General features: G+C 47.6%; 1 protein-coding gene across 1 annotated transcript; it reads left to right on the forward strand.

The window, feature by feature from the left end:
* Positions 1–11665: 11665 nt before the first annotated feature.
* On the forward strand, positions 11666–27314 carry LOC140719900 (uncharacterized). Its single transcript, XM_073034826.1, has 7 exons — positions 11666–11714; positions 12321–12469; positions 18549–18662; positions 21756–21854; positions 25810–25903; positions 26436–26500; positions 27136–27314. Exons 2-7 carry the CDS (start codon positions 12403–12405, stop codon positions 27312–27314), a joined length of 618 nt encoding a protein of 205 aa, XP_072890927.1. The 5' UTR covers positions 11666–11714; positions 12321–12402.
* The last annotated feature ends 474 nt before the right edge of the window (positions 27315–27788 follow it).

Consider the following 27788-nt stretch of genomic DNA (forward strand, 5'->3'; position numbering starts at 1 on the left):
TTTTCTGGTTACCTGCCGGCGACTAGTGGTGTTCCTCAGTTGTCAGTATTCGAACCTCTATTTTCACATTGTTTGACAATTATTTGGATAATGATCTGGATGGCTTTCTGGAAATATTTTCGGATGATACAAAGATAGGTGAAGTGGTAGTTAGTACTGCGGAAGCAATGTGATTGCAACAGGACTTAGACAAACTGGAAAATGGGAAGGAAGTGCCGTATGGAATACGGTGTTGGGAAATGTATGATCATGCCTTTTGGGAAAAGGAGCAATCGGCCAGAATATTGTAAATTATGGAGTAGCTGCAGAGGGATTTAGAATCCCTTGTTCAAGACTCCAAAAAGTTTAATTTATTGGTTGAATCTGGGGTAAGAAGGCAAATGCAATGTTGGCGTTTACTTCAAGGGGAAACGAATAAAACATACAAGGAGATAACGGGGAGGGTTTATAAGGCAACAACAAGACCGCACTTGGAGTACTGGCAACAGATTTGGGCCCCACATCTCAGAAAGGACGTGTTGTCGGCGTAGAGAGTCCAGACGAGGTTCTCGAGGATAATTCTGGAAATGAAAGGGTTAACCTATGAGGAGCGTTCGGCAACTTTGGGCCTGTACTCACTGGAATTTAGAAGAATGCGTGATGATCTTGTTGAGACGACCGAAGGTTGAGAGGACGAGAGAGGGTGGATGTGGAGAGGATGTATCCTGTGGTCGGAATGGCCAGAACTAGAAGGCGCATACTCAGAATTGCGGGGCGACATGTTAGAATAGAAGCAAAGAGGGGGTTTGTATCCAGAGAGAAGCGAATAGGCGGAGTGCTCTGCCAAAAACCATTTCACAGTTTTCTGATTGGTCAGGGCATCTAATTATACTGCGAGAAGGCAGGTGTATGGGATTAAGTGGGATCCGGGATCAGCCATGAACGAAATAGCAAAGCAGTTTCGATGGGCGGAATAGCCTAATGTTTAGCATTTCTCTTCTGGTCGTGTGATTTCCAATTTCAGCAAATCAATTTTATATAAGGGCACCAACGTTGCTCATAATGCCACACATGAACCCGCTGCAGTGCCTTGTAAAACTTCAAAAATAAATCTTCACTCTTCTTTTCTTGTCATGTGGAAATGAATGCGAAAATTGCATTTGCCTTCCTCACTTCCGACTCCCCCTGTAAATTAATCTTGAGAGACTCCACCAGGAATTCCAAATCGCTTTGCGCCGTAGATTGTTGATTTTCTTTCAGAAAATAGTCTATTCTTTTATTTTTTCTAGTAATTTGCATGACCATACACTTCCAGTCACTGTATTCCATCTGCCCTTACTTTGTCCATTTTCCCTCTCTGTATAAGACCTGCAGCCTCTCTGCTAATTCAACACTACCTGTAGATCGGAAATGTTATGACCGATCTGCACGGGCTGTGGTTTCACGATGAGGAAATCAAACATTATTTTGCAGAGGGAGGTGCAACGGCTCAGAATGTGGAGCTTGTTACTGAGAACTGAGGAAATGATCGTGCTGAACGCTGAGCTGTTGCCAATAAACCGCAGCGTGACGTAAGCATTGCTGTTGTCCAGATGGTCCAAGGCCCAGTGCAGAGCAAGTGAAATCGAGTTCCATGTGGGTATCAGTGCCATTGGTAGGACGTATGAGGAGGGAGTACAGGGAGTTAGGTGCTAAGTTAAAGGGCAGGATGTCCGGGGTAGTGATCTGTGGATTGCTGCTCGTGCCGGGCGCTAGTGAGCCCAGAACCAGGAAAACTGTGCAGTTGACAGTCATCGGTTCGAACCAGTTGCAGAGGGATGTGAGCCGGATTGCCAGAACAGATTATGGAGAATTTGTGGAGGCAGATGGTTGTAAAACACCTCAGACGATGTTGGGAATCATATGGTTGAACACAGTGCAACTCGTGTCCTGAGCTGCATAGATTCCAATGTAAAAAAAAACATGTAGGGAAGCCGATAATAGTGCTGGCGACGAGGTAACTGGTTTACGACCAAAGGCAATGAGTGGTAAGGAGAGACTATTGATTGGTGGAAATGGCAGTCAATCTGATGAGCTGCAACGTATAAGGTGGACAATATCGAAAAGGATGAATACAGGTCAGAAGGTGTTGAAATTGAATGCACACTCTAACTAAAACACAACGATGAACTTGCAGCACGGTTGCAGGTAGGCATGTACGATGCTGCAGGCATCACTGAATCATGGCTGAAAGATTGTAGCTGGAAATTTAATGCACAAGGATACACGTTCTGCCGAAGACACAGCCGGGAATGCAGAGAGGGCGTCTGAGCTCTGTTGGTAAAAATGAAATTATGTCGGAAGAAAGAGATGTCATCCAAGCAGCAGACACAGTGCTGGAAGAACTCAGCAGGCCAGATAACATCTATGGGAAAGAATACAGACGACGTTTCGGGCCAAGTCCATTCATCAGTTACCTAGGGTCTCTAGGTGTTGGATCATTGAGGGCAGGGACACGGAAATGCTCGGGTAAAAATATCTGATCAGAATTGTATGCAGACACACAAACAGTGGTAAGGAAATGGCCTCCAAAGCATAACGGGACGCGGAAAGCACATGCCAAAAGGGCAACGTTGCAATCGACATGGGGGAACTACGATATGTAGGTAAATTTCGGAAAATCAGGTTGGTGCTGGATTCCAGGAGGGGTATTTCTAGACTGCGGACGATTTAACTTTTCAGAGCAGCCCGTGGTTGAACCCAACTGGGGATCAGCTATTCTGGACTGGATTTTGATCTGATTAGAGAGCTGGAGGTAGAAGGACCCTCAGGGTCAAGTGGCTCTCTTTCTAATGACATTTCAAATATTTCTGTCAGAGCCCCTGCTATACCTACACTAACATCCCTCAAAGTCCCAGGGAATATCCTGTCAGGACTTGGAGACTAATCCACTTTTATATTCTTTCAAAGCGCCAGTACTTACTCTTCTTTAATCATCATAGTTTCCATAACTACCCTACTTGTTTCCCTTACCTTACACAATTCAATATCCTTCTCCTTAGTGAATGCCGAAGAAAAGAAATTGTTTAAATTCTCCCGCATCTCTTTTGGCTCCGCACGTAGCTGTCCAATCTGATTCTCTAAGGGACCAATTTTATCCTTCACTATCGTTTTGCTACAAAAACAACCGTAGAACCCCTTTGGAATTATTTTCACCTGTCTTGCCAAAGCAACCTCGTATCTTCTTTTAGCTTTTCTAATTTCATTCTTAAGATCCTATTTACATTCTTTATATCCCTAGAGTACCTCATTTATTCCATGCTCCCAATATTTATTGTAGATCTCTCTCTTTTTCCGAACTAGTTTCCAAGATTCCTGGAAAACCATGGTTTTCATAACTTTTTAACCTTTCCTTTCAACCTAACAGGTTCATAAAGATTCTGTACCCTCCAAATTGCAACTTTAAATTACCTCCATTTCTCTATTGCATCCTTCCCAGAAAGCAAATCGTCCAAATCCACTCCGTCTAAACCTTTCTCCAAGGCCTCAATGTCAGCCTTTCTCCAATCAAAAATCTCAACACTGGGTCCAGTCGTATCCGTCTCCATAATTGTATTGAAACTTATGACAATTATCACTGAACCCGAAGTGCTCCCCAACACATACCTTCGTCACCGGACCTATCTCCTTCCCTAACAGGAGATCCAACACTGCCCTTTCTCTAGTTGGTACCTCTATGTATTGCTGCAAAAATCTATCCTGCACACATTTTAAATACTCGAAAACCATCGAGCCCTTCTACAGAATGGACTTTCCAGTCTATATGTGGAAAATTAAAATCTCCCACAATCACAACCTTGTGCTTACTGCAAATGCCTGCTATCTCCTAACAAATTTGCTCCTCCAATTTTCGATCCCCATTCGGTGGTCTATAATACACCAAAGTACTGCTGGAATATTTTCTCTAACAAGCAATGCAGCACGTCCTCCTCTTGCCCCTCCGATTCTATCGCACCTGAAGCAACGAAATCCAGGTATATTTAGTAGCCAATCGCACCCATTCTGTACCGATGTTTCACTATTAGCTAAAACATCATATTTCGAGTTATCAATCCATGCTCTAAGCTCATCCACCTTTGTTACAAAGCTCCTAGCATTACAATAGATGCATTTAAGAAACTCTCTACCTCTTACTCTCTATTTATCCCTTACGGTGCAAATTATTTTATTATCTTTTTTTCTTTCTTCTCCCCTGCATTTTCGGTCTTAGCCCTCCCCATCTCTGTCACCTGTCTATCCCCCCTCACACACTGTCTACTAGCTTTCTCAATTTGTGAATTAACCTCCTCTCTCCTAGTCTCTTCAATTTGATTCCCACCCCCAACCATTCTAGTTTAATGTCTCCCTAGTTTGTAAGAACTGGAGCTTGTTTTTAAGAACTGAGGAAATGATTGTGCTGAACGCTGAGCTATGGACAATAAACCGCAGCCTGACGTAACTATTGCTGTTGTGCAATGGTCCAAGACCCAGTGGAGAACAAATGAGATTCCACCCGTTGTGGACCTATCGTGGAGAGAGTCAAAGTGCAGCTGATTAACGTATTTGGCCCTCCATAGATCCTCTGAGATGCTAACATCCGGGATATTCAAATAATTCTAGAGGCTTTCCGGGAGATAGGTAGGACATATAGGGAGGCAGTTACACCCAAGGTGGAGGACGCAGGAAACAGGGTGACAGCGAGACAGGGAAAAGCGGTTAATGAGCCAGTGCAGTGTAGCCCTGTGGTCATCATCATGAGAAGAATGTATAACACTTTAGATACAGTCGCGCATACAAACTAACAGAGAGAGGTCCCAGTGGTCGGATGTTTGGCAGTGAGTCTGCCTCTTGACTCAGAAGGGAAGGGGGAAGTAGAGACACACTGTGGTGATAGGGGATTCGTTAGTTAGGGGAACAGACTGCAGGCTCGATGTGCCACAATCAGATTCCCGGATGCCACGATGTCTCCCGCGTGCCAGGGTCCGGGATATCTCAAACCGAATCCTCAGCATTCGTAAGTGCGAGGGTGAAAAGCCAGAAGTCTGTTTACTGAAGAGGTATGATTAAATTCATTCTGCAGTTGGTGAGGGAGAAGCATAAGTCACATGCATCAGTCTCTCAATGGAATAATGGGATCTGCAGAGGCCTAAGAGTGGACCCCTTGTTCAAGTCTCCCAAAAGATTAATTTACAGGTTGAGTCTGGGGTAAGAAGGCAAATGCAATGGGGTATTTATTTCAAGGGGAAATGAATTAAAAAAGACAGACATATAATGCTGAGGATTTATACGGAAACAGGAAGGCCGGACGTGGAGTATTTGCAACAGATCTGGCATCCATAACGCATAAAGCATGTGTTGTCATTGGAGAGAGTCCAGACGAGGTTCACGAGGATAATTCTGGAAATTAAGGGTTTAACATATAAGGAGCGTTCGGTAACTTTGGGCCTGTAGGCATTGGAAATCAGAGGAGTGCGTGGTGATCGAACGATAGACCCTTAGAACATTATAGCACAGAAACAGGCCCTTCGGCAATTCTTGGCTGTGCCGATCTATTTTTCTGCCTACTCCCACTGACCTGCGCCTGGACCATATCCCTCCACACCCCTGGCATCCATGTGCCGCTCCATGTTTTTCTTAAATGTTATAATTGTGCCTGCAGTTACTTCTTCATCTGACAGCCTATTCTCCCACCATTCTCTGTGTGAAGAAACCGCCCCCCCACCATGTTTCCTTCAAACTGTGCCCCCTTCATCCTTAACACAGGTCCTCTGTTTTTTTTCTGTTCTCCCCTAGTCTCAGTGGAAAAAGCTTGCTTGCATTCACTTTAACTATATCCATAATAATGTTTGATACCGCCTCAAAAGACCCCTCATTTTGCTACGCTCCAGAGAATAAATTCTTAACCTATTTAATCTTTCTCTGCAACTCCGTTTCTCAAGTCCCAGCGACATCTTTGTAAACCTTCTCTGCACTCTTTCAACGTTTTTATTGTCTGTTCTGTACTTAGGTGACCAAACCTGCACACAACACTCTAAATTAGGCCTCACCAATGTCTTATATAACCTTACGATAACATTCTAACTGTTATACTCAATACTTTGATTTATAAAGACGAATTTATAAATATACTAAAAGCTCTCTTTACGACCCCATCTAACTGTGACGTCACTTTTAGGGAATTATTTATCTGTATTCTCAGGTCCCTATGTTCTACTGCACTCCTCAGTGCCCTACCATTTACCTTGTATGTTCTACCTTGGTTTGCCCTTTCAAAGTGCAATACCTCACGCTTGTCTGTATTAAACTCCATCCGATATTTTTCAGACCTTTTTTTCCAGCTGATCCAAATCCTCCTCTCACCTTTGAAATCCTTCCTCACTGCCCACGACATATCCAATCTTTGTATCATTAGCAAATTTGCAGATCCAATTTACCACATTATCATCCATATCATTGATATAGATCACAAAGAACAATGGACCCATCACAGATCACTGTGACACACCACTAGTCACACGCCTCCGCTCAGAGGAGCAATCCTCCACTACCACTGTCTAGTTTCTCCCATTGAGCCGATGTCTAATACAATTTACTACCCCACCATGTATACTTGGCGAGTGTTTCTTTCTAACAAACCTCCCATGCGGCACCTTGTCAAAGGCCTTACTGAAGTCCATGTAGATAGCATCCACTGTCTTCCCTTCATCCACTTTCCTGGTAACCTGCTTGAAAAACTGCAATAGATTGGTTAAACAATCTTGCTTTTCAATCTCGTGACCTTGTTGAAACTACCGAATGTTGAAAGTGGCTAGGTACAGTGGATGTGGAGAGGATGTTTCCTGTGGTGGGGATATCCAGAACTGGAGGGCACATATCAAAATTAAAGGGCGGCTTTTTAAAACATAAACAAAGAGGAGTTTTTGTCGGCAGATAGAAGCGAAAATGCTGAATGCTCTGCCGCAAACCATACTGGAGCCCAAGGCCGTGAGTAGAATTAGACGGAATATGACAGTTTTCTGATTGGTTAGGGCGTCAAAAAGAGAGAGAGAGAGAAAAAAAAACAGCGAGAAGGTTGGTTGAGTGGGAGCCGGGATTAGTCATGAATGGAATGGCAAATCAGTTTTGATCGACTGAATAGCCTTATGCTTCGCATTGTCTTCTGGTCGTATCAACTTCATTGTCAGCAAATCCATTATTTTCTAAGGGGACCAACATTGCTCATAATACAACAAATGTGACCTCTCCAGTGCCTTGTCAAGCCTAGAAAATAAACCTTTACTATTATACTCTGCTCATCTGGAAATGAATGCGAACATTGCATTTGTCTTCCTGACCACCGACTCCACCTGTAAATTAACCTCGAGGGAATCCTGCACCAGGACTCCCAAATCCCTTTGAGCCGAGGTTTGATGTTGTCTTTAAGGAAATAGTCCGCGCATTAATTACTTCTGGCAAATTTCATGACCGTACACTTCCAGGCACTGTATTCCTTCTGCCAGCACTTTGACCATTTTCCTAATCGCTAGATGACCTGTAGCCTCTCTGCTACCTCAACACTACCTGTAGATGAGAAATGTTATGACCGATCTGCACGGACTGTGGTTTCACGATGAGGAAGTGAAACATTATTTTGCAGAGGGAGATGCAACGGCCCAGGACTTGGAGCTTGTTGATGAGAACTGAGCAAATGACTGTGCCGAACGCTGAGCTGTTGCCAATACACCGCAGCGTGACGTAATCATTGCTACTGTCCAGATGGTCCAAGGCCCAGTGCAGAGCAAGTGAAATCGTGTTCCTTGTGGATATCAGTGCCATTGGTAGGACGTATGAGGAGGGAGTACAGGGAGTTAGGTTGTGAGTTAAAGGGCAGGATGTCCAGGGTAGTGATCTCAGGATTGCTGCTCGTGCCGCGTGCTAGTGAGCCCAGAACCAGGAAAACTGTACAGTTGCCAGTTTCCGTTCGAACTAGTTGCGTAAGGATAGCGGCCAGATTGCCAGAACAGCTTATGGAGAATTTGTGGAGGCAGCTGTCTGTAAGACCTCAGACGATGTTCAGAATCAGATGGTTGAACTCAGTTCAACTCGTGTCCTGTGCAGCACACATTTCAAAGCAACAGAATTGTATGAAAGGCCGATAATAGTGCTGACGATGAGGTCAGTGGTTTACAAACAGAGGCAATGTATACTGAGGAGAGTTTGATGACTGGGGGAAATTGCAGCCAATCGGCTGAGCTGCAACTTAAAAGATGGAAAGAATCGGAAAGGATGAAAGAAAAAAAAAGGAAAATGATGAATACAGGACTGAATATCATCGGGGACTGCAATATGCGGGTAGATTAGGAAAATCAGGTTGGTGCTGGATTCCAGGAGGGGTATTTCTAGATTGTTACGTTTTAGCTTTTTAGAGCAGCTCGTGGTTGAACCCAACTGGGGATCAGCTATTCTGGATTGGATGTTGTTCAGTGAACCAGATCTGATTTGAGAGCTTGAGGTAAAAGAACACTCAGGGGAGAGTGATCATATTTTGAAAAGTTTCAGCCTTCAGTTTGAGGAGAAGAAGCTCAAATCAGATGCGTCAGTATTACAGAGGGGGAATGAGGAAATTACAGAGGCATGAGGGAAACGTTGACCAGAATTGAATGGAGATGGACATTGCCGGGGCTGACGGCCGAACAGCAATGGATGGAATTTCTGTAAGCAATTCGGAAAGAACAGGACATGTACATCACAAACAGGAAGATCTGTTCTAAAGGAAAGCTGACAAGGTCGTGCTTAATAGACGAAGTCAAAGCCAAAGTAAAAGCGAAATCGAGGGATTAAAATAGATCAAATATTTTAGTGTGAAGTTAAACGATTGAGATACATTTAAAACAAACCGAAGGCAATTTAAAAAGTAACTAAGGAGGTAAAGATGGAATATGAAAGTAAACTAGCCAATAATATTAAAGAGGATGCCCGAAGATTCCTCAGATAGAAGAAGCGGGAAAGAGAGGCGAAACTGCATATAGGACAGCTGGATAATGATGCCGGAGTGTTTGTAATTGGGCGACAATGAAATGGCAGATGAACTGGGTCAGTAGTTTTCACTAGTCTTCACTGTGGCAGACACGACCAGTAGGATGGAAGTTACAGGTGTCAGGGTGTCGGAAGTGTGAGAAGTTACCATTACTGGACAGAAGGTTCTTGCGATACTGAAAGGTCTGAAGGTAGATGAACCAGCCGGACTTGATGGTCTACACGCCTGGGCTCTGAAAGAGGAGGCAGAAGAGATCGAGGAGTCATTAGTAATGATCTCTCAATAATCATTAGATTCTGGAATGGTTCCGGAAGAATGAAAATTGTAAATGACTCTCCTTTCTTCAAGAACGGGGAAATGCGGAAGAAAGGGAACTCTAAGCCAGTTAGTCTGAGCTCAGCGGTTGGGAAGGTATTAGAGACCATTGTTAAGGAAACTCTAGGCCAGTTATTCTGAGCTCAGCGGTTGGGAAGGTATTAGAGACCATTGTTAAGGAAACTCTAGGCCAGTTATTCTGAGCTCAGCGGTTGGGAAGGTATTAGAAACCATTGTTAAGGATGAGTTCGCAGGGTACTTGGAGACTCAGGATAAAATAGGCCGGAGTTTCTTTCAGGGAAAATGCTGCCTGACAAATCTGTTGTAAGTTTTGATGAAATAATATGCAGATCGTCAAAAGAGAATCGGTTAATGACGTGCTATTTGGATTGTCAGAAGGCCTTTGACAAGGTGCGACACAAGGAGGCTGATCAACAAGTTGCGAGCTCATGGGATTGCAGGAAACATTCTAGCATGGATAAAGCAGTGGCTAATTGGCAGGAGGCAAAGAGTGGCAATAAAGGGAGACTTTTTTTATCTGACTGACTGCCAGTGACTCATCCTTTTCCACTGGGGTCTGTGTTGGGGCCGATACCTTTCACATTCTGGGTCAATCATTTGGATAATAGAATTGATAGCTTTGTTGCAAAGATTGCAAATTATATGAAGATAGGTGGAGGGACAGGCAGTTTTGAGGAAGTAGAGAGTCTACAGGAAGACTTGAACAAATAAGGGGAATGGTCAAACAAATGGCAGATGAATACAATGACGGAAATTAAAATGCCACGCATGCTGGTAGAAGAAATGAAAGAGTAGGCAATTTTGTAATTGCAGAGAAAATTGAGAACACAAACGGAGCTTTACACTGACAGGGACTTGGGAGATCTTGTGAGGATTTCCTGAAGGTTAATTTGCATGTTGAGTCTGTGAGCAGGAAGTCCAATACCATGTGAGCAATTATTTCTAAGGAATATAAACGCGAAGATTTAAACTTCTGATATCATAAAACAACGGCGAAGCCTCACGTGGATTACTGTGACCGGTTTTGGGTCGCTTATCTTACAAAGGTTGTGCGGAAACTGGAGAAAGTTTAAAGGAGGTTCAGGAATATTATTCCGAGAATAAAAGGCTTGTCATATAAAGAATGTGTGATGGCTCTGGGTCGGTATTCAATGGAATTCAGAAGGATGAGGGGTGACCTCATTAAAACCTCTCGAATGGTGAAAGGTCTTGCGAGAGTGGATGTGGAGAGGACTTGCCCTGTGCTGTTAAGAGTCAAAGACCAGAGGATACAGTCTCAGAATGGAGGGACGACCTTTATTCACGTCGTATTCCTCTAAATTCTAGTGTGTACAGGCCCGGAGCCATGAAATGTTCGCCATATGACAAGCCATTCAATCCCGGCATCATTCGTGTGAACCGCCCTTCAACCTTCTCCAATGTAAACTCATCCTTTCCTCGAAAAGGGGCCAGAAAATGCCTACAACGCTCCGAATGAGGCTCCGCCAGTGCCTTAAAAGTCTCAATATTCATTTTATTTATATGTTCCATTCCTTTCGAAATGCATGTTATCATCACATTTGCCTTCTTCACCACCAATTCAACTTAAAAGTTAACCTTAAGGGAATCCTGCAGGAGTTCTCCCAAATGCAATTAAAAAAAAATGATACTTTAATTTTCTCTCCATTTAGATCCGGTCTGTTGGTGGGCACAGATCTGCAGATCCCTACCAGGTTGATCGTCGGCGCCTAACACCTGAAGGATATTCTGACTTTGTGCGCAAACAGAGATCGCAGAAGACGGGGTGCCTAGTCATCCACCCTTCCTTGCACCACTGACCATATCCATGATCACCTGACTCCTCTGCCGTATACATCCACTCCACAATACCCTACACCGACTGCCCGTCACCTACAACCCCGTCCTTCCAGAAAATACTCCCCCTCTCCTTCACACCCTCCCTCCACTAAACTCCTCCCAACTCTGTCACCTCTTTGCTCCACTGCACCCTTCTCCCTCACTCCCAAACTCACCGACACAACTCTCTGTTTGCGTATACCGCTCCATAACCAACAGCCCTCCATATCCCCGACTTCATCCCATGCCCTCCTCTATAGATCTCCCTCTCTCTGTTCACCTGGATTGATGAGGAGAATGGGGGAGGGTTGACACCAGGTTTTACTCCCTTTTCCAAACGCCATTGATCCCTCGGTTCTGAGCCTCTCCACAGTTCTGTGTGAATCGTCCTGTCATGCGGTTCCTGCCGTGTGTGCAATGTCACCACTCCGTCCCTGCCCACTGCTCGCCTCCCCTTGCTTCCTCTTCCGGATACAACACAGCGGCTTTCAGACACACACACACTCGCAGTCTTCTGGAGCGGCTGGAGGTAGGGAGGTGGTGGGGAAGGGAGAATCGTGAGAGGGAGAGGAGGAGCGGGTGAGGTGTGAGGGTGGGATTGGGGGAGACGGCAGATGAGGAATGGAGGGGTTACGGGGGTTACGAGTTTCAAGGGTAGTTGTTTACCCTCACTCGGAGGGAGGCGGGTCACTCACCTCGCTGTGTGTTGGGGGTATTTCCCGCAGACAGATAGTCTGATGTCTGAAACCCTGGCGCTGAGCAGGAGCAGTGGGACCGAAATCCAGGACCCAAATTGGGGGGCGGGGGTGGGTGGAGCGGCAGGGATGGGGTGGTGGTGGGGTTGCAAGTCCCCAGCACAGTCGAGGCCTTCTATGGATGACACAAATATCTCCGTCATTCCCTCGTTTCTCACCCCTGCCATCCCCCTCTACACCCCTCTATCCATTCCTTCCCTCTCTGTCTCCTATTCTCTACACTCTTCCCCAATCACTCTTTAAATCGCTACTCCCCTTCTATTTCTACCCCTCCCGTCACTCTCATCTCTCTCGACCGCCTTCTCGTACACCGTCAATCTCTCTCCTCCCCGCACTTCCTCCCCTTTTCACGGTCCCTCTCTTCATCCGCTTGTCATCAGGTGTTTGTGGACGACGGCCTGCCGCTACGGGTTTCCTCTGTCGACGGTTCCATCCCTCTCCTTGGCTCGGAGACCCGACAAGATGGCCGAGAACCAGACCGACGCCAACAGGCAGTTCACAGGAACGGATTCACAGGCTACGTTGAGAGGTGAGTGGGGCGGAGAGTGGGAGGGATCTTAGCGCTGTGTTTGACACCGACATTGTGTACTGGGATACTATGCTGAAGGAACAATGGGTTGTTAACAAGGTGCCTGTGAATCAATTACAGTTTGTTTTGGAATTTAAAGGTAAACTGCTCGCTGATGTTATTCAAGGATGTGATTTGGAGGGACAGATCTAAAAGTGTGACCTGCTTTCTGCACCAGTCGAAGTAGGGGTGCGGTCAGAATTACCGAGAGACGGCGTGGACGTCTTTCTTGGTAATGATATAGCAGGTGGTGACGTGTGTTCAGCAGTGAAATGAACAAGCAAGACCCGCCCCTGGATGCTAAGATCTATCCCGCATGCGCAATCACTCGCAGCATGTCGATAAAGGCAGCATGCGCTGGACATGGAGAGGTTTAAATCTCACAGAGGTGAAGTCGTCAATGAAAACGTAGGAGATACAGAGGGCCATAGCCCAGTATTCTAGACACTAGAATAATGCAGAACAGTACAGGCCCTTCAGCCCTCGATGTTCTGGCGCCCCATATGTTCCTAAAAATGTTAATCCCACACTACCCCGTATCCCTCTATTTTACACTTTCATCCATGTGCCTGTCCAGAGGCTCTAAAAACCCCTAATGTTTTAGCCTCCATCATCCTTGGCAAGTTATTCCAGACACCCACAACCAACTGTGTTAAAAAAAAGTTACCCTTGATCCCTACACCTCTCTGCCATAATTCTATACCAATGCGTTTGGAGCTTGCTATTCATGCCCTGGGAAACAGGCGCTGGCTATCCACCCTATCTATGCCTCTCATAATCTTGTAGACCTCTATCAGGTCCTCTGTCATCCTTCTACGCTACTAAGAGAAAAGTCCCAGCTCTGCTAACCTTGCCTCATAGGACTTGTTCCCCAATCCATGCAACACCCTGGTAAATCTCCTCTGCACCCTCTCCATAGCTTCCACAACCTTCGTATAATGAGGTGACTAGAATTGAACACAATACTCTGAGTGCGGTCTCACCAGAGATTTGTAGAGTTGCAACATGACCTCTCTACCCTTGAACTCAATCCCCGAGTCAATGAAGCCCAGCATCCCATAGGCGCTCTTAACTATCCTGTCTACCTCTGCAGCGTCCTTGAGGGATGTACACATTTAAACCGCAAGGTCCCTCTGCTCATCTACACTCTCAATTAACCGACTACTAACCCTGTACTCAGCCTTCTGGTTTGTCCTTCCGAAATGCATCACCTCACACTTGTCCGGATTGAACCCCAACTGCCACTTCTCTGCCCAACTCTGCATTCTGTCTATATCCTCTTGTAGCCTTCGACAACCTGTAGCTCCATCCACAACTCCTCAAATCTTCGTGTCATCCGCAAACTCACTCACCCTTCCTTCCGCCTCTACATCCAGGTCAGTTATAGGAATCACAAATAGCATGGGGTCCGGGACAGATTCTAGCGGCACTCCTCTAGTCACCGACCTTCAGGCAGAATACTTTCCTTTCACTGCTACCTTCTGCTTTCTTCCTGTAAGACAATTTTTTATCCAAACAACCAAGGTTTCACTGATCCCTTGTATTGTGACTTTCCGGATAAGTCGTGGGGAGCTTGTCAAATGTCTTGCTAAAATCCATGTAGACCACATCTACCACCCTACCCACATCAATTTATTTTGTTACCTCTTCAAAAAAAGCTCAGTTCGGCCTGTGAAGCACGACCTTCCCTTCACAAAGCCATGTTGACTATCCTTGAGTAGATTGTACTTCTCCAAATGCTCGTAGATCCTATCCTCAGGAATCCTTTCCAATAGTTTACATTGCACCGACGTAAGACTCACCAGTCTGTGGTTCCCAGGATTCTCCCTATTACTTTTTTTTAAAAAAGGAACTACTTTTGCCGTTCTCCAATCCTCCGGCACCTTCCCTCTGGCCAAAGAGGATACAAAGATGAAAGCTACTGCTCCAGCGATCTCTTCTCTCACTCCCATAGCAACCTGGGGTATATCACGTCCGGCCCTGGGGACTTATCAATCTTGATGTTTTTCGGAAGATACAACATCCTCTATCAGTCCATGCTCGAAGCTCATCCACAATACTCCTAGCATTAAAATAAATGCATTTAAGAAATGTTCCACTGTCCATTATTATTCCAGAAATTATTCACTGTCCATCTCTAATGGTGCAAACAACTTTACTATCTTCTTTTTCTTCCTTCTTTCATACACCTGCTCCTACACTCTGGTTCCTCCCCCTCCCCCCTGCATCTACAGTTTGTAGTTTAAATCCACAGCAACCTTTTCAGCAAAGCTATCTGCAAGCATATTTGTCCCCCTCCAGTTCAGATGTAAACCGTCCCACCGGAACAGGTCACAGCTTCGCTGGAAATCTGTACAATTATCTATAAATCTGAAGCCTTCCCTCCTGCACCGTGTCTTCAGCCACGTGTTGATCTGCGCTATCTTACTATTTCTAAACCCGTCTGCACGTGGCACTGGGAGCAATCCTGAGATTGTTCTCCTGGATGTCCTGTCCTTTCACTTGGCACCTAACTCCCTAAATTCAACTTTCAGGACCTCCTCACTCTTCCTATCCACGTCATTTGTCCCTACATGGACCACGACATCCGGCTGCTCGCCCTCCCTCTTGAGAATACTGAAAACTGGATCCGAGATATCACGGACCATGGAACCCGGGAGGCAACAGACCATCGGGGATTCTCGATCTCTTCCGCAGAACCTCTTATCTGTCCCCCTAACCATCGAATCCCCTATCACTAATGCTCTCTTCTTTTCCGTTCTTCCCTTCTGAGCTGAGCGTCCAGTCTCGGTGCCAGAGACACAACCACTGCACGTACTCACACAAAATGCTGGTGGAACACAGCAGGCCAAACGTCGAAACTATCGACGTTTCGGGCCGAGACCTTTTGTCCTGACGAAGGATCTCGGCCCGAAACGTCGACATTGCTTCTCCTTATAGATGGTGCCTGGTCTGCTGAGTTTGACCAGCATTCTGTGTGTGTTGTTTGAATTTCCAGCATCTGCAGATTACCTCGTGTTTGCACTGCAACTATTCCCTAGTAGGTCTTCCCCACCAACAGTATCCAAAACGATATACTTACTGTTGATGGGAACGGCCACAGGGGTTCTCTGCTCCTCCTGTCTATTCCCCTTCCCTCTCCTGACAATTACCTTGGTACCTGTTTCCTGACTCTTAGGGGTGACTATCTCCCTGTCACTCCTGGTTATTTCTGCCTGTGCCTCCCGAATGATCAGAAGTTCATACAGTTCCAGCTCCAGCTCCAGCTCCCTAACACGGTTTGTCAGGAGCTGCAGCTGAATGCACCTTTTACAGGGGTAGTCATCAGGGCCAATTGTGCTCGCCCTGTCATCCCACATACTGCAAACGAAGCACTGAACTGCCCTAACTGATGCTTCCATTACCTGCTCCTAAGTTAATTAAATTAATAAAAGGAACTGAACCGGCCTTACCTCACTTTGAGAGAAGCTCGTCCTCAGCCTCTGCTCGCTTTTTAAATGTTCCCGCTGCCTCACGGGCCGACGTTCACGCGCCTGCGCTGTCGTGTCCCGTTCAAACCTCGCCTCTGCCTGTTCCCGCCGAAGCCTGTCGAGCCACAGCCGTCCCACTGTGCCTCAGTCCACCCCGACGATGGCCTCAGTATATGGTTGTCTTTTTTTAAAAAAAAGCTTCGGCTCGCTCAGTCTCCCGCCTGCGCAATCTAGACTCTTTTCCCCGATCAGTTAAAAAAAAGGCTTCTCTACGAGATGCCTTTACTTCTTCCCCCTCCACCTCTTGCTTCGATTTTAAAAAGTTCCCTATTTTCAGACATCAAAAAGCGGAAGGGGTTAAAGAAGGAGGGGTGACATTATCATGCAGAGAAAATTTCACCGCAGTGCACATTCAGGACAGACAAGAGAATTCGTCTAAGTGAGGCGTTATGGGTGGAAATAAGGAATAAGAAATGTATGTCCATGTTCCTGGGGCTACATTGTACACAAACAAACTCTAACCTTGAACTGCGACCTCTGTTTGCAGACCCAATTATTCTATTTGGCAAAAACCTGCTTGCGTTTCACTTATTCATACCCCTCATGATTTTGTTTACCTTTGTCAAATAACCTCTCAGTCTTCTACATTCTACAGAGTACAGTCCTACCCTATTTAATCTGTCCTTGTAACTCAGATCCGCCAGACCCAGCGATACCCCTGTAAATTTTCTCTGAACCCTTCCAACTTTATTTACATCTTCCCTGTAGATGGGTGACCAAAACTGCACACAATACTTCAAATTGGGTCTCACCAATCACTCAGACAAGTTCAACGTAACGTCTCATCTCCTGTACTCAGAGCATTGATTTATGAAGGTCAATGTGCCAAAAGATTTCTTTACCACCCTGTCTACCTGTGACACCACGTTGATGGAATTATGGACCTGTATCCCTCCCATTCCGTCATCTGCCTTGCACGACACATCCGTTCACATACACACACACACACACTCACACACACACACACACACACACACACACACACACACACACACACACACACACACACACACACATACACACACACACACACACACACACACACACACACACAATCTATGAGGGACACGCAAACTCCGAGATGACTGGGGATTGGTGAGGGTGGGTAGGGGAGGGAGATTCGATCTGTATCTGACAGCGGTAGTGAGTGCCTCAATTGAGCCCAGAGAGGGGAGCTTCACAAAATATCTGTATCCAAGAGTGTGATATGAGAAGGTGTGGATGGATCTTCTGATGGCTGGACCCTGACAGTCCGTGATGCGACTGTGTGGAGGGAGTTTCACTCAATGTCGAACTCCCGTTAAATGCGATGAGAATGTGTAGGGAGATTCATTTCTTCTGTGACCCCGGGAGTGAGTGATAAGACAATTTCTAAGAAACTGCGCTCCATGCCTGATCAGGGAATTGTGTGATGGATTGTTGCGGAGGGAGCCTCATTCTGTGTCTGACTCCGGGAGAGTACATAGGATGGTATGGAGTGCGCCTCTATCTGGGTTTGAGTCAGACAGACATATGGTTTTGGCGTCGTCAAGAAGCGATCAGGAGCCAGGTAAATGTCGCTCACACGGGTGGGCGAGCGCACATTAAACAGCAGCGATTCACGGAGGTTTCGGAGTGAGGAAAGTCTCGCCGGTCAGTTCTCTTGCGCTGAGCATGGTTCTGTGAGTCAGAATGGAAGCAGGGTGGGGAAGATGAGGCGAGATGCAGTGAAAGGGGCTTCGGATATTTGTTTTTTTTTTTATTCCCTTCCAAAGAAGGTGAAACCGGTAGAGAAGAGACGGTTTCAATTCAATACAAGTTGCATTGCAATTCAACCATACATGGATACCCATGAATACAGACAAACGAGTCTGCGTTACTGCAGGACAAAGGTGCCAAACACAAAACCAAAGGACACACACGGCACAAAACACAGACTGCATGTACAAGATAGAAAGAGATCAAGTGGATGTCAATATCAGTAAAAGACATTCATGCGATATGTGTGGATTTCATATGTTATTTCATATGCATCTCAGACTGAGGGGAGAGTTGATACAGGTCTCTATCATGACGAGAGACAGAGATAGACTAGGCAACCCGTGCATTTCTTCCCCCAGAGAGAGAAGTCTAATACCATGAAATGGAAGTGGAGAGTGTGTATCTTTTCAGAACATGTGCGGGGCAAGATTTTCTTTACACAGAGACCGCGGGGGACAGGAATGTGCTGCCAGGGGTGGTGCTGAAGGCAAATCGATAGAGTCGTTTCATTGGCTCTTTGACGGGAACGTGGATGAGCAGGGTTTAGAAGGAGATGAACATTGTGTCTGTAAAAACTATTTAGGTATGAAATATAATTGGTAAAGTAAAATTTTCGGGTCAAGGGGTCAGTTTTGTTCTGTGATTTACGCTCACTGCTCTGCATGAGCAAAAGAGAGTGAACTGAACTCAGAGGGTGGGAGGAACAGGGGTGGGGTGGATCAGGGAATATGACGATGAATTGACAAAGACAAGGAACGATCTTTCCACAGCCGACATGGGCAGAGAACGACCCACAGGGAGAGACAGATCAGACTCAAGCATATGGCTAATCTGCGTCTTAACAGCGACCCTCTTTATCACGGGTATCTGCTGGAGGATTCATGGTGAGTTTCACTCCGGTCGCAACGACCAAACCGCAGAGAATAAAAATAGCCACTGTAACAGCGACACATTCCCAACATTTCCCAGAAACACCCTTTACGGCGATATCAACACACCCCTCACTGTGGTACTGACGGGTCTCTCAGTACGACCATGACACACCCCTCACCGTGACACCGACACAACCCCCACCAACACATCCATCAACATGATACCGACATATCCCTCAACCTAATGCCAACACACAACCTAATGTAATAACGATTCACTGTAACACTGACACGCCTCTCGACGTGGTGTCAAAGCGTCCCTCACTGTGACGTTCACACGTCCCTCACTGTGACACCGACACGTCCATCTCTTTGAACCCGACTCATCTCTTCTCATAACAGCAAAAGCCACTCCACCGAAACACCGACATAACCCTCACCGTCACAAAGACACATCCCTCACTTTGACACCGAGAAGCCCCTCAGAGCGTCATCCACTCAGTCCTCACCGTGAGAACAACACTGCACTGACTGTGAAACCGACACATCCGCCGTGACCAGAACAGATCCTTCCCCGTGACACAGATACACCCTTCACAGTGGCATCGACATTTTTCCACTGTCACACCAATACAGTATGTCACCGACGAGTCTCTCACTGTAACACCGTCAAACCTCGAACTGTGACCCCGACGTATCCCTCACCGTGACATAGAGATACACCGCGATGTGACCTGGTACACCTCTCACATGGACCCAGAAACACCTATCACAGTGAGAGCAACACGTCTCTCACTGAAACACCGACTCGGTGTGACAGGGAATCAAATATCACCGCGATACTGATGCAGCTCCCATCGTGACAACAAAACCTCATTGGTAACCTGATATACCCCTCAACGTGTCCCTGACACGTAGCTCACGGTGGCGCCGACGCCCCTCACTGGGTCACCAACACTCCCCTCACTGTAACACCCTTACGGTTACACTGACAGACCACTCTCCGTGACCCGCTCAGTAGCGTGACGCTGACACACTATAAACACCAAACATCCTTCACCATCTCAGATCACCTCTGGCCGAAACTACAAAGACCTTTGGGAAGAAATTTAGAAAATGAACAGGACCCATCACCACTCCATCAGTTAAGATATGTGACATTTCCCACACGGATCTCTCCCAGAGAACCTGTCTCAAGGCGACTCCGAAACACACCTCATAGTGACACTGACACGCCCTTCACCGTGAAACTGAGACACCACCGACACCTACAGGCTCCTCAACGTGACCCGCCCAGCTCCGCACCGTGACATGGACTCACACGTCACTGCAACACCCCCACAAAGACAGTATCGCCCCTCAACATAACACCGATGCACCGCTCACTGAGATAATTACCCACACCTCACCCTGACACAGGCAAACCCTCACCGTGATAGCGACATCTAAATTCCCAATGACACTGAGTTAGTCCTCTCCATCACACCGACACACACCTCAGCGTGGCAATCTCACACACGCCGTGGTCATGACATGCCTGTCACGGTGACACAGACACTCTCCTCTCAATGAGACCAGCACCCACACATTACACAGATACTCCACCCGCCGTGACACTACCAATCCCCCTCTTTGACATTTCCCTCGCCTTGACATCGACTTTTTCTTTCCACTGCCACACCAATACACCGGACACTATGACACCGACGACACTGCGACAACAACAAAATCCTCGCACTGTGACCCCGACATATCTCTCACCGTGACATAGAGATACACCGCGATGTGACCCGGTACACCTCTCACATGGACCCAGAAACACCTGTCACAATGACAGCAACTCGACTCTGACTGAAACACCGACTCACTGTGATAGTGAATCAACCATCACCGCGATACTGACGCAGCTCCAATCGTGACACCAACAAAAACCTCGCTGGTTCCCTGATATACCCCTTAGCGTGACCCAGACACGTACCTCACGGGGGCGCCGACGCCCCTCACTGTGCCACCAGCACACCTAGCGCTATAATACCCACATCGTGGCACTGACTCCGCACTCTCCGTGACCCGCTCAGCAGCTTGACCCTGACACACTGCAAACGCCAAACATCCGTCACCATCTCAGATCACCTCTGACCGAAACTGCAAACTCCTTTGTGAAGAATATCAGGAGATTAAAGGGACCGAACGCCAATGTCGACTACGAGTCCATGAGTTAAACTCAACTGCTGAATCCACTATATCTGAGATTTCCCAGCCGGATCTCTCGCAGAGAACCTATCTCAAGGCGACTCCGAATCACATCTCACAGTGACAGCGACACGCCCTTCACCGTGACACTGAGACGCCACTGACACCTACAGGCTCCTCAACGTGACCCGCCCAGCTCCGCACCGTGGCATGGACACACACGTCACTGCAACACCCCCACAGAGACATTAGCGCCCCTCAACATAACACCGTTCACTGAGGCAATTACCGAACACTGCGCCGGTCTCTGAAGCAATTACCCACATCTCACAATGACTCAGGCAAATCCCTTAGCATGATGCCGATACCTAAATTCACAATGACACCGACATACTCCTCTTCATCACACGGACACACACCTCAGCGTGATAACCGGACACACACCGTTGCCATGACATGCCTCTCACAGAGACACAGACACAGTCCTCTCAATGAGACCAGCACCCACACATTACACAGACCCCTCACTCTGACATTTCCCTCCTCTTCATTGTGACCCGGCACACCTCTCGCCGGGGCACAGAAACTCCTATCACAGTGACACCGGCACGTCCCTCACAGCAACTCGGACATGCCCCGCGCTGAGACAGGGAAATTATCATCTCCACGATACTGACACAGACCCCATTGTAACGACAACAAAACCTTCACCAGCGCATTGATAACCCCTCAGCGTGACACAGACACGCCTCTCAAGATGGCGCCGACGTCTCTGCCTGTGCCACCAGCACATCCTTCACTGTGACAACCTTCACCGTGGCACTGTCACAACACTCTCTGTGACCCTTCAGTAGCGAGACGCTGACTCACGTGTCACTGTAAACGCTAAACATCCTTCACCATCTCTCTCAGTGTCACAGATTCGTCACCAGTTCACTGAGATGGAAACGAAGTACAGATCTGTCAACGAAACCAAGGCTCAAATCTGTGAATTGTTGACCAGCAGAAGAGGTGAGACATCATCCCCCTCTTTCACCCGCTCCTCATCATTGGGCAGGCATGGAGAGAGGAAGCGTCACTCTGTGCTTGACATTGGGAGAGTGTGAAGAGATGTTATGGAGGGTGATTCACTCTGTGTTTGACCCAGTGAGTGTGTGATGGGGCTGCGTGGAGGAAGTTTCACTCTATCACTGAATCCAGGAGAGTGTGGTGGGACGTTGTGGAGGTGGATTCACTCTGTGTCTGACGACGGGATTGTGAGACGTAACATTACAGCTTCACTCTGTGTCTCACTCCGGAAATGTCTGATGGGACGGTATGGATCCAGCTTCAGTCTGTGTCTGACAGCGGGATTGTGTGATGGGACAGTGCCCAGGGGAATTCTCCCCATGACTGACCCCTGAAGGGTGTGATGGAACCGTGGAGAGAGAGTTTCACTCTGTTTCACGAAGTATGTGACGGGACGGTGAGCGGGGGCTTCATTCTGTGTCTGAATCCGGAGTGTGTGAAAGGATCGGTGAGAGAGAGAGAGAGTTTCAGTCTGTTTTTGAGTCCCGGAGTGAGTGACGGGACGGTGCAGCGGGGGCTTCATTCTGTGTCTGAATCCGGGAGTGTGTGAAAGGATCGGTGAGAGAGAGAGAGTTTCAGTCTGTTTTTGAGTCCCGGAGTGAGTGACGGGACGGTGCAGCGGGGGCTTCATTCTGTGTCTGAATCCGGGAGTGTGTGAAAGGATCGGTGAGAGAGAGAGAGTTTCAGTCTGTTTTTGAGTCCCGGAGTGAGTGACGGGACGGTGCAGCGGGGGCTTCATTCTGTGTCTGAATCCGGGGGTGTGTGAAAGGATCGGTGAGAAAGAGAGTTTCAGTCTGTTTCTGAGTCCCGGAGTGAGTGATGGGACGGTGCAGCGGGGGCTTCATTCTGTGTCTGAATCCGGGAGTGTGTGATGGGACGGTGTGGAGAGATTTTCACTCTGTGTCTGACACCGGGACTGTGTGATGGGACAGTTTAGAAGGATTTTCACTCCGTGTCTGACACCGGGACTGTGTGAAGGGACGGTGTGGAGGGAGATTCACTCTGTGTCTGACACCGGGAGTGTGTGATGGGACGGTTTGGAGGGATTTTCACTCTGTGTCTGACACCGGGACTGTGTGATGGGACGGTGTGGAGGGAGATTCACTCTGTGTCTGACTGTGGGAGTGTATGATGGGACGGGTGTGGAGGGATTTTCACTCTGTGTCTGACACCGGGACTGTGTGATGGGACGGTGTGGAGATAGATTCACTCTGTGTCTGACACAGGGAGTGTGTGATGGGACGGTGTGGAGGGAGTTTCACTCTGTGTCTAACACCGGGAGTGTGTGATGGGACGGTTTGGAGAGATTTTCACTCTGTGTCTGACACCGGGACTGTGTGATGGGACGGTCTGGAGGATTTCCACTCTGTGTCTGACACCGGGACTGTGTCATGGGACGGTGTGGAGGGAGATTCACTCTGTGTCTGATCCTGGGAGTGTGTGATGGGACGGTGTGGAGGGATTTTCACTCTGTGTCTGACACCGGGAGTGTGTGATGGGACGATTTGGAGGGAGATTCACTCTGTGTCTGACAGCGGGAGTGTGTGATGGGACGGTGTGGAGAGATTTTCACTCTGTGTCTGACACCGGGACTGTGTGTTCGGACGGTTGTAGAGGGAATTTCACTCTGTGTCTGACACCTGGAGTGTGTGATGGGACGGTTTGGAAGGAGATTCACTCTGTGTCTGACACCGGGAGTGTGTAATGGGACGGTGTGGAGGAAGATACACTCTGTGTTTTACTCCGGGTATCTGTGATGGGACGTTGTGGAGTGAGATTCACTCTGTGTCTCACTCCGGGTATCTGTGATGGGACAGTGTGGAGGGAGATTCACTCTGTGTCTCACTCCGGGAATCTGTGATGGGACGGTGTGGAGGGAGATTCACTCAGAGTCTGACACCGGGTATGTGTGATGGGACAGTGTGGAGGGATTTTCACTCTGTGTCTGACTCCGTGAGTGTGTGATGGGACGGTGTGGAGGGATTTTCACTCTGAGTCTGACACCGGGTGTGTGTGATGGGACGGTGTGGAGGGATTTTCACTCTGTATCTGACCCCGGGAGTGTGTGATGGGACGTTGTGCTGGGAGATAGATTGATAGATAGATAGATAGATAGATACTTTATTCATCCCCATGGGGAAATTCAACTTTTTTTTCCAATGTCCCATACACTTGTTGTAGCAAAACTAATTACATACAATACTTAAATCATTAAAAAAATATGATATGCATCTAAATCACTATCGCAAAAAGCATTAATAATAGCTTTTAAAAAGTTCTTAAGTCCTGGCGGTAGAATTGTAAAGCCTAATGGCATTGGGGAGTATTGACCTCTTCATCCTGTCTGAGGAGCATTGCATCGATAGTAACCTGTCGCTGAAACTGCTTCTCTGTCTCTGGATGGTGCTATGTAGAGGATGTTCAGAGTTATCCATAATTGACCGTAGCCTACTCAGCGCCCTTCGCTCAGATACCGATGTTAAACTCTCCAGTACTTTGCCCACGACAGAGCCCGCCTTCCTTACCAGCTTATTAAGACGTGAGGCGTCCCTCTTCTTAATGCTTCCTCCCCAACACGCCACCACAAAGAAGAGGGCGCTCTCCACAACTGACCTATAGAACATCTTCAGCATCTCACTACAGACATTGAATGACGCCAACCTTCTTAGGAAGTACAGTCGACTCTGTGCCTTCCTGCACAAGGCATCTGTGTTGGCAGTCCAGTCTAGCTTCTCGTCTAACTGTACTCCCAGATACTTGTAGTTCTTAACCTGCTCCACACATTCTCCATTAATGATCACTGGCTCCATATGAGGCCTAGATCTCCTAAAGTCCACCACCATCTCCTTGTTCTTGGTGATATTGAGACGCAGGTAGTTTGAGTTGCACCATATCACAAAGTCCTGTATCAGTTTCCTATACTCCTCCTCCTGTCCATTCCTGACACACCCCACTATGGCCGTGTCATCAGCGAACTTTTGCACATGGCAGGACTCCGAGTTATATTGGAAGTCTGATGTGTACAGGGTGAACAGGACCGGAGAGAGTACGGTTCCCTGCGGCGCCCCTGTGCTGCTTACCACCGTATCAGACCTACAGTCTCCCAACCGCACATACTGAGGTCTACCTCTCAAGTAGTCCACTATCCAATCCACCATGTGAGAGTCTACTCCCATCTCCGTTAGTTTGTGCCTTAAGATCTTTGGCTGGATGGTGTTAAAGGCACTAGAGAAGTCAAGGAATGTAATCCTCACAGCACAACTGACCCCATCTAGGTGAGAGAGTGATTTGTGCAGCAAATACGTGATAGCATCCTCCACTCCCACCTTCTCCTTATACGCAAACTGAAGAGGATCCTGGGCGTGCCTGGTTTGTGGCCTCAGATTCTGTATTATCAGCCGCTCCATGGTCTTCATCACGTGCGACGTCAAGGCAACAGGTCTGAAGTCATTCAACTCCTTTGGTTGTGGTTTCTTCGGTACCGGGACAATACAGGATGTTTTCCACTGTCTGGGTACTCTTCTCTGCTCCAGGCTCATGTTGAAGATGCGCTGTAGTGGTTCTCCCAGCTCAGTCGCACAGGCCCTCAGTAATCACTCTGATTACTCTGATTCACTCTGTATCTGACTGCGGGAGTGTGTGATGGGACGGTGAGGAGGGAGATTCACTCTGTGTCTGACCCCGGGAGTGTGTGATGGGACGGTGAGGAGGGAGATTCACTCTGTATCTAACCCCGGGAGTGTGTGATGGGACGGTATGGAGGGAATTTCACTCTGTGTCTGACCGCGGAACTGTGCGATGGGACGGTGTGGAGGAAGATTCACTCTGTGTCTGACCCCGGGAGTGTATGATGGGACGTTGTGCTGGGAGATTCACATTTCTTGTTCCTGATTTTCAGAGCAAGCGTGTTCCCAGGGCTGGGTCAGAAATCAAGACCGATGTTATTTCATATCCGCGTTGGAAAACAACTTGCCATGGAGCGAAGGAATATTGTTCAAAAAATGATGCATTGTTGCTGGAACTAAATTCAAAGGAAGAGCAGGTATGTGTCACACCGAGAGAGGAGATATCCACAACAATCACAAATTCCCAAAATCAAGCACAGAGTGAATCTCTCTCCACACCGTCCCATCATACACTCCCGGGGTCAGACACAGAGTGAAGCTCCGTCAATACTGACCCTTCACACCATCCCAGCGTCAGACACACATTGAAATTTACTCTCTCTCTCTCTCTCTCTCTCTCTCTCTCTCTCTCTCTCTCTCTCTCTCCTCTCTCTCTCTCTCTCTCTCTCTCTCTCTCTCTCTCTCCCCTCCCTCTCTCTCCTCTCCCTCTCTCTCTCTCTCTCTCTCTCTCCTCTCTCTCTCTCTCTCTCTCTCTCTCATCTCTCTCTCTCTCTCTCTCTCTCTCTCTCTCTCTCTCTCTATCTCTCTCTCTCTCATCCCACCCCCAGAGTCCCCGTATTAGGCATTGAGAGAGGCTCCTTCTTGCCAGGATTTTTCCTTCTTTTTCTATCTTTCGCAGGATTTTGTTTCCAACGCACTCGGCGATGAAGACAGAACAAACTGGATTGGAAAATGCGAAGACGGGTGAGATTCGGATTTTTACTGGCTTTGGACTGAGTCATTAAATAGTTTGGAGACCCTCTGGGGCTGTGGAATGTGACTGGGTCACGGTCGTGGATTAGATTCTGACACAGGGCTATTGGCGAGAGTGTGGGACAATGGCGTTAGTTTGGAGCGCGATCCGGGTCTTTCGGGAGAGCGGGTGTCACGATCGTAGATTAGAATGTGACATAGGGCTCTGGTGATAAAGTGTGTCAGGGGGATTTGTTTGGAGACACACGGGTCTGTGGGATGTGAGGGGCTCACGATCGTTGATTATATTCTGACAGAGGGATTTGGAGCAGGTGCGTTAGTTTGGGGAGTAATACAGCCTGTGGGTATAAGGTGGGTCGGGGGATTTGTTTGGAGACACACGGGGCAGTGGGATGTGAGGGGCTCACGATCGTAGATTATATTCTGACAGAGGGATTTGGGGCAGGTGCGTTAGTTTGGGGAGTGATACAGCCTGTGTGTATAAAGTGGGTCAGGGGGATTAGTTTGGAGACCGACACGGGGCTGTGTGGTTAGTGCGATGCAGTGGGATTAGATTGGTGACTGTCTGGAGTGTCCGCCTGGAGCTGATTTGACCCTGTTGAAATTGTTTTTACCTTCTTTGTTAGGGAAGAGGCTTCTAGTATTATTCACAAGTATTCCAGTGGAAAGTCGGTCTGCGTTAAATGCGGCTCTGACGGATGGAGGGCCCATTGCAAAGGTCAACACCGTTTTATCTGCGAGAAGTCTGCACATTGGTGCACGGATATTCCTGAAAAGATCCAGGATCTCTGTCAACAGCCCGTAGGGCCAAACTGAATCACATTACAATCCGTTTTCCTGCCCCGTCTCTCTTCCCCACTCTTATCCAACTCATCCTCACATTCCCTCCTCACCGACTATGTCCCTCCCCCAACCATTCCCTCCACTACTCGCATTCCCCAACACTCTCCTACATTCCTCTTTCCCCGTCAATCTCTTTCTTTCCAGCCATCCCTTCTACTGTTCCCACACCCCCCCCCCACCCCGCGCACGGTTCTCCACCCCTCCTTCCCTTTTATCTCTCTCCCTCCTCTCCACCCATTCTCCTCTGCACTTTGGGACACAGATTCCCGATCGCGGAGTAAAAGACTGTGTGCATTCACTCAATCTCTGCCCCTCGAGGTTTTACACACCTCTATAATGTCACCGGTGTTCCCCAAAGAATAAACTTCTCACGCCAGCCCTGTCTTCACAGCTCAGCCACTCGAAACCCGGCAACATCCTCGCAAATCTCCCTCTG

Source organism: Hemitrygon akajei, unplaced genomic scaffold, assembly GCF_048418815.1.
Source record: "Hemitrygon akajei unplaced genomic scaffold, sHemAka1.3 Scf000033, whole genome shotgun sequence".
NCBI classification, from domain to species: domain Eukaryota; kingdom Metazoa; phylum Chordata; class Chondrichthyes; order Myliobatiformes; family Dasyatidae; genus Hemitrygon; species Hemitrygon akajei.